This window comes from Pinus tabuliformis, chromosome 3_2, assembly GCF_031772625.1.
Source record: "Pinus tabuliformis cultivar Carrire ecotype Pingquan chromosome 3_2, CPIR1, whole genome shotgun sequence".
In the NCBI taxonomy this organism is placed as follows: domain Eukaryota; kingdom Viridiplantae; phylum Streptophyta; class Pinopsida; order Pinales; family Pinaceae; genus Pinus; species Pinus tabuliformis.
The window spans coordinates 1,282,932,453-1,282,951,563 of record NC_142302.1 but is presented as its reverse complement, the minus strand read 5'-3'; the positions used below and the strand labels follow the sequence as shown (position 1 = coordinate 1,282,951,563).

At 37.9% G+C, this 19,111-nt stretch overlaps 1 protein-coding gene across 1 annotated transcript in view; it reads right to left on the bottom strand.

Moving 5' to 3' along the window:
• Nucleotides 1-19,111, bottom strand: part of CCP1 (P-loop containing nucleoside triphosphate hydrolases superfamily protein) — a 338,936-nt gene that overhangs the window by 194,876 nt on the left and 124,949 nt on the right. Inside the window, exons 4-7 of the mRNA XM_089417946.1 lie at nt 17,672-17,737; nt 17,380-17,487; nt 10,903-10,969; nt 9,100-9,184 (exon numbers count right to left, since the gene is read on the bottom strand). Coding sequence (XP_089274072.1) covers nt 9,100-9,184; nt 10,903-10,969; nt 17,380-17,487; nt 17,672-17,737 — 326 coding nt within the window. The remainder of the gene's footprint in view (nt 1-9,099; nt 9,185-10,902; nt 10,970-17,379; nt 17,488-17,671; nt 17,738-19,111) is intronic.

The following is a 19,111-nucleotide window of genomic DNA, read 5'->3' as shown; positions in this document are numbered from 1 at the left end:
AACCGAAACCGAAATAAGCAGAGAGAAAATGACAGTAAACTGCAAAAAAAACACTGTATACCTCCCGATCTGAAAAATGACGCAGCTAGGGCTACCGGAAACCTTTTCGCGTGAAACGAAAGGGGTTCCTCACTGAAACAGATGCTTCGAACGCAACAGAGCAGTCCTCTCAGCCCGAAAGCAGTCAGAAACAGCAGATCTAGGAAACGACAGCCGCATGCAGTTCTACCGGCTTCAGATTTGGATCACCAACGGACGCGGCCCTCAAATAGCTCTGATACCATGTAGGAATTTACAGGGTAAGTTCCTCAGAAAGAATACCAAGAGGACACCGCTCACAACCAGATCTCAAATCAATACACCAGTATTTTTGACGTGGTTAAAACCCTCAGAGTGCAAGGAGGGAAACAGTCCACGGCCTGTCCCAACATGGGTACAGACAATTTATTAATCAAAGAATGAAAATTTACATAAGCTTCTCTCATGCACGGATTACCCGAACAATGACCCTCCATGCGCTTTAAATAGAACTCATGGACCAATCGGGTGTCAAGCCACGGATCAAGTGTCGGTAATACCGAGGTGAGAGTGAACCGTCGGATCACTACATATCGTGACCGTCGGATTGTAAGTTACAAAATGTACAACGGTAAAGAAACACACTTTACCTAACTCTAACCTAACTCTATACTAGACCAAGTTGAACTTAACTATATCCTATGTGTCGGAATATCCTAACAGGAAGTAGCACAATAAAGCACTCATTAAGCATTCTAGATAGATTTGAACCAAATTTGCTACACCTTTAAAAAAACTCCACATATGAAAAACTCCATATCATCTGAAAAACGATACAGTGATCTGCAAAAAGCTACAGTCATTTAAGCTTTGAATATGACAAAATTAGAGTAATGAGCATGATATAACACTTTTATATGCTGCATAAGATTCTAAGTTTGCATAAGATTTTGAAAAATTGCTCAGGAGATTTTTGTCTGTTGATGTGTCGATGGTTTGCTTGATGTAGTGCTAACCTCGGTCCCCAACAATATATGGTTTTCATCTTTAGTACACATCTTCTATTAAACTAGACAATTCCATAGCTTCTCAACATATTTCCATGGAAAACGAATAGCTCTAAAGAACACAACCCTAAATCATAAAACCACTATAAAGCAATGTCCTTATCATTCCAATATTTCCCAGATTTGCAGCATTACATAGCGTTACACAACATCATACAGAGTGTTATATACAACGTTACCTTGAGCATTACACAACGTTACCAAGTACTCCATATACAAAATCCCAACTCAAATTACACTCATAAATCTTCATTAAATCACATTATCCAACTGTGTATGAGGTGCATGTCCTTGCATTTGCTTTACCCTTTTCTTGTGGAGGTTGGTTTGGAAGTGTTCATCTCTAATTGAAATATTAGCAAGTATCGATCGAGTGTAGACAGTAAGATTGTCCCATTCCAAGGAGATATTCATTGATGGGTAGAACCTTTCTTTCATCCTCCAACCTCTATAAATCCTCTTAGACAACATCGTCACCTTTGACAAGGCATCCTTTTTCCGAGATATGCATATTCTTTTCTTCTTCACTGCCAATCTATTGGAGTGAATTGGTTAGAATAAACATTGATCTACTAGAGGTGACACAGTATAGCGTTAAAGGTTTTAGTGGGACGCTGAAAAACTTCACCCTTGGCAAATTCTGAATATTGACCTTATTGCTGTCCCTAAACATTTCAGCAAATAACATTGCAATGAGCCAACAATAACCATTTTGACCATAAGTAGCTCTTGGAAAGTGCACAAGAGAACTCAAAATGCTCCAAGCCTCTGAAACTCTATTTGAATCTCCTATGATCTTCTGCTCTAACTGTCCGTTCCGAATGTGAGTAAGACCCCCTCACTCACCATTGTAATATGAAGCATCTCTGAAAACTCATCATCTAAATGGTTGTATGTTGCTATTACAGAATCTAGTAATTTGACTATGTCATTCAATACCTCAGCATTAAGAAGACCACTATTCACATCTCGAGCCATAGCTTTAATGATCAATTTTTAGTTTTTATTATTTAACACTCATTCTCTTCCTGCAAAACTAAAATCTCACTCACGACATTCATTGATCACAAAACAATTGCGGCATTATCTTGTGAGGCTATTGGGGCATGGCATCAGATCCATGAGCCTGAAGCAAAAGTATTTCTCTTTCAAATTTTGAGCCAGACTCTCAATGGAAATATCATCTCGAAACGCAGCAACACGACCTTCTCTATTTTTGTGGCACCAGACAACAGAGCCTGTTCCACCTTCATGTTCCCATAAATATGAAAAATCAAATAACAATGAGAACAGGTTCAAACTACCACAACAGAGGAGGAGGATGCAGCGGAGGAAAGTAGTGGTGACCATGATGATGAGGACAGTGATGTTGATTTTGATGATGACTATGAGGATTGATGACTCATGAGTCATAAGCTACCTACTGTCGTAAGGTTTGTATACTTGTAGACTTGTAGTTGTAGTTTTTTTGTATTTGCTATTTCTATTTTCCACTGGCATTGATGTAAACAGTAACACATTTTGATTTTGATGACTTAATGAGAAAACTACAATATCTTTATCTTACTATCTTGTCTTTCTCCTTTTGGATCATTCATGAATTGAATATGTATTATAAATTTATAAATTATCATTTATCATTTATGTCAATTGTATTTGTAATTTTGTATGCATAATGTGTTGATTTGGGGTAGCATCGGATGTGCTCTAGCCACGAAATTTGGTGGAGAGGTTGGGGCACATGAGATCTCCAATACCCAAAAAGGATTTGGGCAGATTCTAAATAGTTCAGAAGATATTAAAATAGTTAATATTTTTAATGGAGACCCTAAGTCTAAATTTAAGGAAAATAAAATATTAATGTGTATTAATATGAAACTATGTTAGAATGGTCCAAAAGAAATGGATCAAGCCAGATCTAATCTTAATCGTTGATGAGGGTCTTAATCTCAGTTGTTGATTTATCAACGAGGAAAGTATAAGAGGAGGCTTGAGGGTCACTGGGAAAACACACTGAGGAGACCAACCAGTTCAATTTCTGGAGCGAGGTTTGCTGAGAAATTGAACCAGTGGTCTGGAGAGCAGTCAAGAGGCAGGAAGTACAGAACAGAGAAACGGGAGATCAGTGCAGAGGCAAAAGAGGCAAACGCGGAGCCAGAGGAAGCCACGCAGAGGCAGCAGAGACTGAGCAGAGCCAGGTGGACCTGCATCATCCACGCAGAGGCTGCAGGAGTGACGCAGAAGGCTAGAGAGGTTGCGCAGAGCCTCAGTACGCTGACGCGGAGGTCAGTAAAGCCTACGCTGGGTTCAGAAGAAGTGTTGGAAATTTATCTATCTGTGGGTAAGCCAGTTTGGCACCCTATTGTCCTAGAAAATCGCTGAATAATAAAATCCTCCCTTGCTACACCGATTTTCCCACATTGGGTTTTTCCGGGGACATTAATCCAAAATTTCTGTGTCAATGTGTGCATATGTTTGTTTCTGTATTACGGTGTGATATCTGCAGCAGTATTTATTTTAATGTTTGTTGAAGTAATTTCATGAATAAGTTATGATGAAATAAGTAGGAAAAGTAAATTAGTTACTGCAGTGATAGCATTTTCACATGGTATCAGAGCAAGTAAGCAGAGACAGAAAGGGAAAATCAGTTATGGGTCGAGACCACGATGCAGAGGCATCCACCTCAGGGGACTCACGCAGATTTTCAGAGGATTGCACAAGAGAGAGAGAGAGATTTCGATTTCTCTACGTTGGCTTCCAGGTTGGAAGAAGAAGTGGCATGCATGACTAGTGCTGCATCATCAGAAGTATGGTATATAGATAGTGGAGCCTCATGGCATATGATGGGAATCAAGGAGTGTTTCTCGAAATATCAAGAAGAGAAGATGAATTTTCAGATCACCATGGGGAACAAGGCAAAGTGTACTCCAGTAGGAAAGGGTACCATAGTTTTTCAGACAAAATTAGGAGAACGGTTCCATGTCACAAATGTGCTGCATGTACCAAGATTGGGGATGAACTTACTTTCCGTGTCACAACTACAAGGCAAGGGCTATAATGTTTACTTCATCAAGGAGAAGGTATACGTCAAACACTCGAGTTGGAAAAAGAAAGTGCAGATCGGGATCAAAAGTAATCGGTTGTATAGATTATAACTAAAATCTCCAATGGCACTAATAGACAGTCATGGGGACAAAGACTTGAACGAACTATGGCATAGAAGGATGGGTCACTTGCACCATGGAGCTCTGAGGATTCTGAGGAGCACTGTAACAGGAGTTCCGGATTTGAGTATGGAACGAGATGGTGTATGCAGGGGATGCGCTCTAGGAAAGTATGCCAAGGCGGCATTTCCTAGGAGCAACCACAGGGCCAAGAGTATACTAGGATTGATACACTCAGATATATGCGGACCTATGTCCGTCAAACCTCTCAGCGCTGCCGAGTATTTCCTTACCTTCATTGATGACCACTCAAGGAAAACTTGGATCTATTTTCTGAAAACCAAGGATGAGGTTTTCTGTCGACTCAAGGAGTTCAAGGCTCTAGTGGAGAATCTGACAGTTAAGAAAATAAAAGTCTTGCGCTCAGATAATGGTGGAGAGTATGTCGATAAGGACTTCACTTATTATTGCGCTAAGGAAGGCATCAGAAGAGAGTGGACAGCTCCCTACAATCTAGAGCAGAATGGGGTGGCAGAAAGGATAAACAGGATTATTGTAGAAGCAACTAGGGCCATGTTGTATGATCAAGATATGACAAAATTCCTATGGGCGAAAGCATGCAACACAGTTGTCTACGTTCAGAACAGGACTCCTCATTGGGCATTGGGCAAGATTACTCCAGAGAAAGTCTTCACTAGGAAGACGCCTAAAGTCAGTCATTTCAGGATTTTTGGGAGTTTAGCATATTGTTGCATACCCGGAGAAATGAGGAAGAAGTTGGATCAGAGTGCAGAAAAGGGGTATCTGGTAGGATATAGTGAGAACGCTAAGGTGTACAGAATCTATCTTCTAGGAAGCAAGAAGGTAGTAGTACGACGAGATGTAAAATTCATGGAGGACAGAGCTTTCAGAAGATCTCGCGAAATGCCTTCCGAGGAGCAGTCGAAAGAGGATCCCTTGGTCATGCCTCTTCAACCAACGGAAGTGAAGAATTCTTCCTCAGATCAGGAAGATTCGTAGGATGAGGAGGAAGAGCGAATAGAAACACCTGTTGGCAGAGGAAGAACCAACAGGGAACTTCTTCAGATTCTACGTGATGCAGAGAACTTCATTGGAGAGCCATGGAACAGTAAAAGAGAGCGAAAACAGCCAAACAGGTATCAGGCGTTAGTAGCTCACGTCGCACGATGGGGAGCCTGCCAACTTCAAGGAGGCAGCTCAGCATCAGGTCTGGCTAGATTCATCATGGGGCAGAAAGAACTAAGTGAGAGGCAACAACAGTGGATAAGAAAGTTGCAGGCCTATGACTTTGAGATAGAATATGTCAAAGGCAAGAACAACGTAGTGGCAGATGCTCTATCAAGGATGCCACCCACTTTCTCACTCATGGAGATGACAAGAGATTGGAAATCGCTGCTACTGGTAGAGTATTCAAAGAATAAATTTGCTTGTGAGATTTTAGATGGGTTGATCCGTGATGACAGGTATTAGGTTATGAATGACATTATCTACTATAAAGACCAGATCTATCTTGTACCAAAATCAAAACTCAAAGAGAGGATCATGCAGGCAGCTCACAACTCACCCTTGGCCGGACATCCGAGATATCTAAAGACCTACAGGAAGGTCAAGGAGAGATTCACCTGGAAGGGCCTCAAGTCAGATGTTCTGAGACTTGTGAGGGAATGCAACACTTGCCAGCAAAACAAGACAGAGCATACCCATCCAGTAGGCTTGTTGCAGCCCCTCCCCATTCCGGAACAAAAGTGGGAAAGCGTTTCTATGGACTTTATCATAGGCTTACCACCAGTGCAGGGCAAAGATTGCATATATGTGGTGGTAGATCGGCTCACAAAATTTGCCCATTTTTTTGCCATACCATCAAAATATTCAGCTTCACAGGTAGCCGAGCTATTTTTCAGGGAGGTTTTCAGATTGCACGGGTTGCCAAAGAACATTGTCAGTGATAGAGATAGCAGGTTCATGGGTGGTTTCTGGCAGGAGCTTTTCAAACTCGTGGGGATTGAGCTAACTCCAAGCACTAGCTACCACCCACAAACTGATGGGCAGACAAAGATTGTGAACAAGTGGCTGGAGGGCTATCTCAAGAATTATGTGGTTGGCCAACAAAAGACATGGGTAAAGTGGTTGCATCTGGGGGAGCATTGTTACAACACCACTTTCCACACGTCCATTGGTATGACTCCCTTCAAAGAATTATATGGATATGACACCCCAACTTTTGCAGACAGGATATTTGGGGACAGTCGAGCACCACTGGCCAAAGACTGGATCTAGGAGAGCCAGGACATTTTAAAGGTTCTCAAGAACAATCTACACATGGCTCAGAACCAACAAAAATTGTATGCAGACAAGCACAAGGTGGAGTGCATCTTTGGTGTACCTCTGTCTCCAACCCCACAGGCAGTCCTCGCTCAAAACTAAAGGGGCGGAAAAGTTAAAACCCAGGTTCTACGAACCATTCAAAATCTTGAGAAGAGTAGGAGAGGTGGCCTACGAACTCGAGCTTCTGGAGGGATGCAAGATTCACAATGTCTTTCACGTCTCGTGCCTCAAAAAAGCTTTGGGACAGCATATTGTTGTTTCCACAGAGCTTCCACCGTTAGATGAGGATGGAAAATTAGTCTTAGTTCCCGAGAAGATCCTAGACACAAGAGAAAGAAAATTTTGTTGCAAAAAGATTAAGGAGTACCTAGTAAAATGGAGGGATTTGGCGATAGAAGATGCTACCTGGGAAGGCGAACAGGTGCTCAAACATCCCGAATAGAAATTGCTTGGGGACAAGTAATCTTGGATAGGGAGGACTGTAATGTCCCCATCTGCCTAGGAAGCTTATGACAGAGTTCCCTTTTATTTTTCTGAGCCAAGCTACTTCCTTTTGCTAGCAGAGACATATTTTTACAGGTGCCGAGTTCTATACTTTCTATTGTTGGGACGAAAACATTGTTCACAGGACCAAGTTTCATTGCTACCTGGGCTGTGTATCATTCAAAGCTTGAGCGAATGGGCTGAAGTAGGAAAGTATTGCTACCACAGGTCGTATTTCACACCTAGGCAAGGACTCAATTGTTAAAGGGTCTGTTTCTATTGCTGGGAATGTCCATGAGTTTTCAAGAGGTCGTAATCCATCCCTGTGCCAGCACACAAGCTCGGAAAGTTGTATAAGAGGAACAGAAATCACTTCTGCATATAATGGCATTGCTGTAACCTCACTCTTGGACTGCATGTTACCTCAAGAACCTGTTCTGCGTGGAGCCTCAAGAATTACCATTAAGGGGAACCATTATATGAATTTCTGGCAGCGTTCACTACAAACCAGAACTGAAATGCTATTTTGATGGGCTGATATCTCATGCGTATATTCGTTACCTTTGACTGCTTTCACTGCCAGGTTCCATCCTCTCAATCTACTCTGTTATTCTAAGCTTGAATGAGAAATTGTTATTCTGCAGGAGCTATTGTCTATTATCTGCTGTATTGAATTTCTGAAATGGTTATTGAAAAATGCAAGTTCATCTGGGGAATTGTTAATATATGTGGGAGTGTCAAAACTAAGTACAGCAAACAAAATTTTGAAAACATCACTTACAGCAGAACACTGTCAAATCATTTAAGCTAAGTCACCTGACACGGGGATTCGGGATTCGTAGGATTCGGGATTCGTGGTGTCGGATTCGTACACGTTGACCCCCCGGAACAGGACACGTAGGATTCATTATATATTATTTTATTAAATATATATATATATATTAAAAATTAGATATTTCTTACAAAAATTTTAATTAATGATACAAATTTATTGATTTCAAATATAGATCTTCATCTATAACTATTAGCATGCATAGTACATACAAAATTCAAATACATGTCAATCTATTATCTATTTCTTATGCTTGGCCCTCTTGCCACCACGAGAAATGTCTAATTTTTTAGTCTTGTTGGAAAATCAGGATCTTTGTCATTAATGTCACCCTCTAAGCATTAATATCCAGAGGTATCTTTGTCATTACCTCTGTATCTGTATAGGGATCTTTGTCATTAATATCACCCTTTAAGCATTAACATAAGATAGAACAAGCATAACATGTCAAGTCAAGATTTTGTTTGAGTGATGTGTACATTTTTAGGAGGGTCATGATACAGGAGTTTGACAACCAATGTCACTAACATCAAGGTACATAGAGGGATTGGTGCTCTTGATTAAATACGAGTTCCATACCCTAATACATGACAAAACTCAATGGAAACATTGCAATCCCCCAATCCTAAAATCCTGAAAAACTGATAAGTCTGCTGGATTTTGAATGAAATCTAAAATTCTACTTTCTCCATATGAAATCCAATGAGGCTGGAACCACTCTCAAACATCTTGAGTCATTTCATGGTAATGTTAAAAATTTAAGTAAAAGGATAGCATATCAATACTAGGGCCTAGACTTGATCATTAAGCTGCCAAAACGCTTGCCAAATGAAAATATGCGTGGCTGTAATGACCAAATGCGGCCTTTTCATACCTGTGCAGGTCACCTTTGCTGCCTAACGAGTCCTGGAAAACAGGGCACGCTGCCAAAATCGTGACGCACAGTCGGATTCGACGTGTCAAAATAGGACACGACATGTCATGGTTTTTGGACACGAATCTCGAGAGAATCGTGTCGGACACGATGGATTCCGGATTCGTGGGGCCTATAGGACGAATCCGGTTATCTAGCATTTAAGGAGACTTGCCATTGAGTTTCTTTTAGCTGCAAACTCAGATATTTATCAAGAAAACCAGGGTTATTTTATGTGGGGAATTTTACAATAGTACATATGTCAATGGTTCTTACCGCGCCACTTGCTAACAATGGATGATGCAGATATGTTGAAGAATGTTGTTTTGCACTCAGTAGCCACTGCCTTGGCAAGCATTGTCTGCAAAAATAAACCAGACGAAGCCAGCTAATTAGAATATGAACTTCCAAATCAACCATAAAATGGAAATGGCTGATGCTCAGTACAATCAAATATTAATGAGATTCGTTTTCTACACAGGTGTAGTTGACTTGTTATACATTCCAGTAAGTGCATAAGCACATAAAAAAACAATATAAGTAATTAGAAATATATAAGACAACAGTACGAATGTAGTTCAGTCAAGAACCATATAACTAGAAATACCTAATTTCGTATCATCCTGTCCGATTGAAGTCTCCTCCCACCTTGAAATTTCACCCGATGAACCCCTCTAACTAAATATGTATTTCCAAACGAAGGTTCTGTATTTTTTCTACCTTGTGAAAATATGATGTTTCTCCCTAGTAGGCATGTACAGTACAAAGCTTCTCTGTATATGTTACTCCTTTCCTAACTCTTCTGAGTAGCAGACTTACCAAATTTCCTTAACATACCAGGTGACTTCTATGCCACGACTTCTCTTTCAAGTTTGTAGTTGGTGTGAAATCATTTTATATTAGTAAACAAACACTTTCTTTTCATTGGCTTCTCTAAGAATGGTTTGAAAAAATTGTATTAAATATATGTGTAATTCTAATCAATAACAATATTTGTTGTGTAGAAAGTCATAATAACAATTCTGGAAATTTAATAAAACTATGAGGCTTCAAATGCCTAGAATTTCCCTAAGATGGTTATTCTTCTAAATTATTCAACTTATATTTATATTAAATAAGGAAAACCTTTGATTATTTTACTTGCAGCTTGGTCAAAGAAGACTTGAATAAATAGCCATATAATAATATTAGCAACAGAGTTTTCACTGGGCATATCTGTTCTGCAGTGCTCAAATGACTTGAACTTCACTTATGCACTAAAATTTGATCTATGGAATTGGTTTTGTTATCTCATAATAAGATTCCATTGTCAACTTCTGCTTGCAAAGAGGCTGGCAGCTCCATCCTTTTATTCTCCTATGACAATATTCTTTGGCTGCAAAGTAATTGATAACCCTTTTCAAATTGGAATAGTGGCACCTGTTTGAAGTTTTGAGTAGATATCTCTCTAAGCACATTCTTTTCTTTTCAAAACTGGTACTTCATTAACTGATTTTCCTTTAAACTCAAAATGCAACACACTGAGCAGATCCCCAGATCAGCCCCAGCATTATTTAAGGACTGTCCTAAGCAAATACTTAAATTCTACACACTCGGAGAATGGCCAGAAATCTTATGCCATCAAATGGACTGCATTTTCAATCTCTCAAGTCTGTCTGCTAATAAAGTATCCAGTATTTTCAATCTCCAATCTGCTCGATCTGATTGAAACTAGAAAGTGTACTGGACTCACTTTAGTATGTTAGATTGTAAGAGAGATTTGAGTTATAAACAATTTCACTCTCACCTTCAAAACGGCTTCAAGCTAGTGGATGAAATTCACAATAAGAAAACGTTAGCTAAATAGAACACACACATCATCCTGACATTTAGCAAACAAGTCCAAAAATATGCAAAATACTTCCTGAAAAGAACCATAGTTCAATAATCTGAGAATGATGTTATGAAATACATAGAAGCACTCAAAGGGCATGATCTCTAACAAGTTTACTTGCTTGTAGTTTGATTTACTATTACAACTCTTCGGCATAATGTACATAAAAGATAACAGCTGGTAAAAAGTTAAATCAAGACACGAACCTTTCCAGTTCCAGGTGGGCCAAATAGAAGAATCCCTTTCCAAGGCGATAGAAGGCCTCTAAAATACCTGTATAATCACAAAAAGGAAAAAATACAATGAACTCACCAGCATAACAGATCCCAATTTATCTCCCAAATCCATCCAACCCTTCTGCTAATGAGATGGAGACTTTGCTATTTCAACACACTAGTGCACTAGACCTCATTTCCTAAATGAGCACGGATGATCCCCACAAACTCAAGAAATAATTAAAATGAATCCTCATCTTCTGAGTCTAAAATCATAAAATTAGAACAATAGTGGCAAAGAGTATAATATAGTGTGCTGTTTCACAAAATTGAAAGTAACAATGAAAAATGAGACAATTTAACTTCAAGCATGTGCTCCATCAGATTTTCATGAACCTTGCTCGTTTTTTATGATATTTATTATTTAGGAAGAAGAAGGTTATCCCTCAGTCCAAACAAAAGCTTCAGCATTGAAATGGCATCGGCAAGGTATCAGGAAACCCTATTCTTGCTTAAGTGTGTGAGGGTGGATCAAGTTTTTATTCCTAGCTTATCATCCATATATATATATATATATATATATATATATATATATATATATATGTTGCCAGAAAACGTGGGTTCGGGGACAGGAAAAGTTGTTGGATGCAGAAATAATTGTTCCTTTAAGATATTCTGAATGGATAGCTAACTTGGTACCTATTAGAAAGAAGAATGGTGAAATAAGACTGTTAATTTCAGAAACCTGAACAAAATTGTCATTGAAAGATAATTATCCATTACCAAAAATGGATCATTTACTTCAAAGAGTAACAGGTTCTGACAGGATTTCAATGTTGGATGGTTTTTTCTGGATACAGTCAGATTTTGGTCAGTCAAGAAGACAGAGAAAAGACAACATTCACAACTCCATGGGGTACTTTCATGTATGCCAAGAAGTCTTTTGGTCTAATCAATGCTAGTGCAACATTTTAGAGGGCAGTGGATTTGGCATTTGTTGGTAAGGTAAATAAATTCATAGCCATTTACCTTGGTGATCTGACAGTGTTTTCTGAATCCGATGTTAAACATATCAAACATTTGAGGAAAGTTTTTCAAAGAATTAGAAAATTTGGGATTTCTCTTAATCCTAAAAAATCACTCTTTGCAATGAGGGAAGGGAAATTGTTGGGACACATTATTTCAAAAGGAGGAGTTATAATTGACCCTAAAAGAGTTTCAGCAATTCAAGTAATCAGTTTGCCCAGAAATAAGAAAGAAATTCAGTCATTCCTAGGGAAGATAAATATTTTAAGAAGGTTCATACCTAATTATGTTGAAATTGTTAAAGATATTACTGATATGCTCAAGAAAGATAATGAAGTCAAATGGACCACCCAAGCTAGATTCTCTTTTTCTCATATCAAAAAGGCAATCTCTGAGGCTCCAGTGCTTGCCAATCCTGATTATTCAAAACTTTTCAGTATTTTCTCCTTCGCCTCAGATACTACAATAGCAGCAGTTTTATTGCAGAGAAATGAAGATCAACATGAGCAGCCAATTGCTTTCTTTAGCAAGGTTATGAGAGATGCAGAACTAAAATATGACATAATAGAAAAACAAGCTTATGCTTTGGTACAAGCTTTGAAAGCATTTAGGATTTATGTTCTACATTCCCTTGAATAGAGTGTTGAATATGCAACAGTTTCAGAAAAATATTATTTTTATATTGTATTTATTTGATATATCCAAATCATTTTGGATAAAGATTGTATTTTGTAAAAGAATTATATAAGATTTAAATATTTTTTATTTACACTGAAAATATTTTGTAATTCGGAGTAAGCAGGATTGAACCCTTGTGATTGTCCAGTGACATTATTGTACTCTTCTGAAAATTTTTGAAGATAATCAAAGGATTCTAAATTCACTATTAACAACATTTGTGTTCATGTGAGTCTTTCTTGTTTATTCATCTTTGTTTTTCATCATATATTCAAAGTATCATAAGAGTTTGGGTAAGGTTAAGTTAAGTATTAACTTCCCTGATAGCCCGTTGCAAAGTTATCATCTTTATGGAGATTAACTAATTGAACAGTCTGTTTAAATTAGTTCCTCTGCATCTTTAAATTGTTGTCTTTTGTCATCTCTTGAATATATATTGTTTGGCTGTAGAATTCTTTTGCACGCATCAACTGTATTTGATTAATTAAGTATTCAGTATGAATGTTTGATTATCACATATCTTCTCCCTTTCCACTTTCAAAATCAATTCAAATATTTTATGATGTTATGAATGAAAATCAGCCCTTTGAACTTCTCAAAAATATTTGGATTATACAAGTGTTAAAGGTTTAATGCATTGGTCATCCAACTCAATTAAAACCCTTACTTAGATGCTTTGGTATAATTCTCCAGCCTAGAACTGTCTACAAAGATACAACAGAAGTGAAAGAAGAAAGATTCTATCAAGATGTATTTGGATAACTTAATGATGATATTAGCAGCATCTGAATGAATGAGGACCCCGAAGGTTTGTGTTTACTTATATATATATTTGAAAGTTTATTAATGATTGTGGTTTGTTTTTGTACAAGTAGATCTCTCCATAAGAAGAATGAACACTTTGGAAGCATGCTTGGACAAATGGATATATCTGGTTTAGTTTATAAAGAGAGGTGAAACATCTAATGGCAAGATGCTTGGGAGGAAATATGGTCAGCCTGTGTGTTGATGTCTAGATCCCAAAGAGGGAGGATGGCATTGGTCATGGAGCTTTGGCCTTGGATACGCACCTAGATCCATGGGTTGATGGTTAGCATGTATGGTACCTAGAGTCGCTGAAAGCTTGAGTCCATCTGAGTCTCACCCGGATAAATTACCCTGGTCAGGTATCTAGTCGTAGCACTGAGTGTGCTAAAACTCTTCGTAGTTCATTTTTGAGATCTTCCATGTACCTCTCTCTCTCTCTCTCTCTCTCTCTCTCTCTCTCGATATATATATATATATATATGAATACCTCCCTAGTTAGGAGGGAGTGTTGAAGAATGTAACTAGTGTCGGTCTTCATAGTTGTATTTGAGTCATGATGTAATGTATTTATCAAAAAAAAAGAAAAATTTATTATTAAAGAAATTGACTTATGCTTGGGTCAATTGTTTGTAGATCAAAGTCTACATTGAAGACTTCTAGGGTTTATGTCAAGTGTCCTTGTCCATGTCATAATGTAAAAGACCCTTGTTGGGCTTTATTTGTCAAGAAATAATTTTATTTTATTGCAAACAGTAAAATAGGTCAATTAGGCCTCCTCCACCAAGTCGACCTCAAGAAAGGACAAGTCGACCTCAACAAGGGAATTCGACCTTAAAAAATCAGTATATATTGGAGCAACTCGACTCATTTGGAAGCACATCTATCACGAGTTCGAATTGTAGTAGTTGGAAGAAGAAAAAGTGTGAAGTTCAAGAAGGAAGTTGGAATCGATGTTTTTGGGTCTCTCTCTCTCTCTCTCTCTCTCATGTGCAACGAAATTCTAAAGTTGCATCGAAGCTATGAAGTTGCATCGAAGCTATGAAGCTGCATCAAGGTTGAAGTTGTGAAGTTGCATCAAGGTCGAAACTGTGAAGTTGCATCAAGATCAAAGTTGTTAAGCTACATAGGTCGAAGATGTGAAGCTGCTAGGCTGAAGCTATTGAAGTTGCTAGATAGAAATTGCAGTTCTAAAGCTAGGTCAAGGTTCTGAAGCTGCGGGTTGAAATTTTTGGTTGAAGTTGCATTTGAGAAGCTGGCACTTGGTAACTTTGGAAGAGATCATCTATCAAAAGGAAGAGCTAACTTGGTGGAGGAGGAAGGTTTTTTGGTCTAGGGTCTTGGTTTATCTCAATTTGAATCTACTGAAGGAAGGGTTTTGACTGGGATTTCCCCTATAAAGGGGTTTTAGCCCTCGCTGAGTGCCTACATCTGATGTCCTTGATCTTCACGTTTTTACTTTGATGATTGCTTAATGAGAAGAACATAAAGAAGTTAATAAGAACATAAGAATATCACAAGTAATTATCAATATAAGAAAATCTTTCTTCCTTTCTGATTTTCTAACAAAAAGGTGTGCCTCAGGAAACTCGCTTGATCACAAAAGAATGTGCCTAGGGAAATCTTGCACTGGCGCCTCAGAAACCTCGCTCTTATGCCTCAAAAAAGATACTATGAAGTTTGTCCTTGATAGAGGGGAATTGCCTCTATTTATAGTTGTTCATTCATGCACAAGGGCACATCTCTTGGGCAGGCCAACTTGATCCTTGGAGGGCTGACTTGGTCAACTTGGACACAAAAACATACTTTTTAAAAATTCAAATTTTTTCTTTTCTTTTCAATGTCCAAATGGGACATGACAAACACATTTTTTCTTAAATAAATTCTTTTTTACTCTTTACAAAATCATAATGATATATTATGAAGACCGAACCTAGTTACAATTTCAACACAAGTGTCCAAGCTTGCTTTTAACGATGTAGCATTAAATTACCCCTTAATGATGAGTCAGCTTCTTGCTCATTAGGGTTTGGACATGCAATGGCTCCTTATTTTGTGATGGAGCATCAAGGGCTCAGGAACCGAGTGATAGCTAATGAGAAGGGTAGAGCTCATGCTAGGACTTTTCCCACGCGCTAATTAATGTCCCAGCCATTGCTTACATTTTAATTTTTCTTTGGTTGTATCCATCTTATGCTTTTACTTTTCTTTTAGCTACATCAACCTCCATTGCAAAGATTCCAACCCTGACTCAAGGATTAGGATATGTGGGTGCCAATTCCAATGAACCAATGACAACAAACCCGAAGGATGGATACAAAATCAAGGGAACGTTGATGAGTGGTAAATATGGGAAGGTTATGGATATGCTACTTCAATCTAAGTTTCCCAAGTAATGCCCCTCCTAAAACCCTAGGCCTCAAAGGAGGTCCCACGAGACTAGGGTCAAAAGCTAACCCCCCCGCTAAGGTGAGAGAATAGGTTTCCAATCAAGATCGGTGTATCATCCAGCTTACCCCTTAAATCATGTTAGAATGCCCAAAACATTAAGTAAAAGCACACGATTGCAAAATGGTTAAAGTACCTGCCGAGTTGTGACCCACCTACCTTCAAGAGGAATGTTGGATGGTGAGAGGTGTCTAACTAGTGCTAATGACGGGTGAATGTGGCATATCATCACATATATTGAGCAATGAAGGGCTGTTGGCTGGCTGGCTGGCTGTCCAAAGGAGAAAAAATTTATCCTATGGGGTTAACCACTTTTTGGTGGACCATAGTGCCTAGGGTAAATGCCAATAGCAAACATGTATACCTAACCCTAAGGGTGGTTTTGAACTCGTGACCTCCTTGGCCAATATGGCTTCAGCGTGGCAAATCAAACCACATCAATGTTTTAATCTTTCATGAGTTAATAAAGAAAAACAGAGATGATTTTCTGAGTGCTGCAGTTTCTCATTAGTTGCTGTTAGTACGATTCAGTTAGTTTTTATGTTTTCAGATCTAGAATACAGTAGTAGTCCTGTGAGCTCCTTAAGTTTTTCCACTAGGGTTAATGGTTTCCAGGTCTGTTTACCATGGACTGAAATTTTAACAGCATAAGGCATTTGGTGTTAGGCATGCGTAATCCCCTCCCCACAAGTTTCCAATATGATTGATGATCACCAATCACCCTAGAGTCTACGGAAGTTGAAATACACGCTAACCAATCTATTTTTCTATAAATGTGCAGGTTTATGAAGTGATTGTAAGATGTCAGGCAGACCAATCTATTGCAGTAAAGTGAAAAAGCCAAACCATAGTAATGCTTTTCTATGTACCACATGTAAAATCCAATTTGATGTGGGATATTTTTAAAATCGGTCGCGAGCCTCAAGGACACGAAACCCTTTGATATGACAATGAATACTCACAAGCTCAAGTAAATAAATTGATCATCGGGAATGGTAATGGCATATATCTCATACACAAGAAGAAGAGGGTGTCTATGGCACCAGAATTTTTAAGCATTATATCTATACAAGAAGAAAGCACAAGTCAACAACAAAACTAAAATTAGATATAAAATGTTTCGTCAAAGGAAGAAAGTTTAGTTACTCCAGCAATTGAAGCAAGAGGTAATCAAACTATTATTTTCATAAAGTTTACTCACAAGGTTTTTTAATTAAAAACTATACAGCTAAATCTCAAGTAATTCACAAAAAGCTTTGAATGTAAATACCCAACCAAATATATTTTATTATGATAGTGCACCGATTTTCTCTGCCTACATTAGAGTAAGCAATTGTCAAGCAATGGTCAAGCAAATGACTTAAAATGGAATTTGTTTTCACATATATGTTTCTAAAAGAATATGAAAAGAATTTATTTCTACATGTATAAAAAGCTGAAGAACTCAAATTAAAATCTGGTTGATTAGTCAATAAATGATAAAAGAGCAAGATGAAATATGAGAGTTCATACTTAGGGTACTTAATAGGCATCACAACTGCCTCTTTCAAAAGTCGTTTTGCATTCTCTAGACCCTTAATGTCGTTCCACTGCACATCAGGACTCCCTCGAAGAATATCCCTATCAAAACAGTACAAAGACAAAACAGTGAATCAACTAAAAAAGTTGATCATCTACTTTGGTAATGGGAGAAATCTTCATATAGCAGACTATATCTATCCCTTGCAAAGATATTTGGAGAAAATAATTGCCTACAACCGATAGTAACGTGAACAATAAAATAATTCTAAAGTTCTAACATTACCGACTGATACTTTCTGCCAAGTTACGCATTTCAACGGACTCAAAGGTTGGAAACACTCCTTTCTGCCTGAAATAGACTATATGTCCAAGATCAGTAAGTGACTTTCTACATGTATTTAATCAAGCACAATATACAGATTAAATAATATGACAACTATCCCCTTGCATTCTTCCTTGACAAACTACAAAGAAGCAAATTATGACAATGGAAAGCTAGCTAGTTAATCGGTCAAATATTACAAGTGGATTTGCTATGAAAGAAGGGCCCTGGCATATTTTTGGAACAAATGCATAGTAATGGGCCAACTCAGAGATAAAAGACTCAATCACATCAACTATTTTAGCAATCTATTTTTTGGCCATTCTTATTATTAGGACTATTTGTGTTTAGACATTGCCTATTTTTAGCCATCTATTTTCATTTTAGCCATTATTGTTGTTAGTAAATTTCAATTTTTAGACATGGGCTAGTTTTAGACATCCTTATCTAAGGAAGGTTGTTTTCGTCAAGAAGCATCGAAAGGAAGTTATTTTTATTTTCTATGTGAGAAACTTATTTTTGTCAAGTGGCATGTGAAGAAAGTTAATTTTGATCAAGTAGTCTATACTAGGCTAGGTCTTTATTTAAGAGAGGATCTACACTTATCTTTAGTTTCCAATTTCAATTTTCATCATAGACTTGTGGTAAAACAAGACATAGAAGTTTGAACATATTGACACCACAAAATAACAATAAACAAGGTGCATTTGAAGGAGGAAGTGTCATTGGGAAAAAAAACAAAAAGTGTGTTAGAGATCCATGCGCCACCTATTGTATCTTAACTTTCCAGCCTTGTCATAGATTCATGGGAAAACAGGGTATAAAAGTTTGAACATATTGGCACCATAAAATAACAACAAACAAGGCAACCACTCACCCCCTGTGGTAAGTGCCTTTGTCCTTGTTGACCACACTTTGTCAACAAGTCCAAGGAAGCAGAATGCAAAGACATGAAGAAATTTTTTCACAATTCAAAGTCATCATCCAGCACAGTTTTATCAATGTAAACCCAATTTTTGCAAGTTATATTGTAAATGATGTTAGTATGACTGTTTAATTACGTAACAACCCCTAGATAAGCCTCTGATGTTGGCAACAGGTTTCATCCTAGGAAGTTTTTTAACCTCGCTGAATTATGTGTGTTTCTAAACACGGATAATCGGCAGAGTTTTTCTTCCGTCTTAAACCCCAAAGCTAGGGTGGAATCTCTTGACAAGGTCTTAGATGAGTCCTAGTGTTATATTGAGTCTTTGTAAAAGTATTTGGGAATAATTTGAACACATTTGGCTAAATCATTTTATTACAAACGCACTTGGTCTATACTAGATCATATTCTGACACGCAATTGGGTAAATATTCTAAGGATTGATATTGTAACTATTTGATGTAAAAAAATATTTT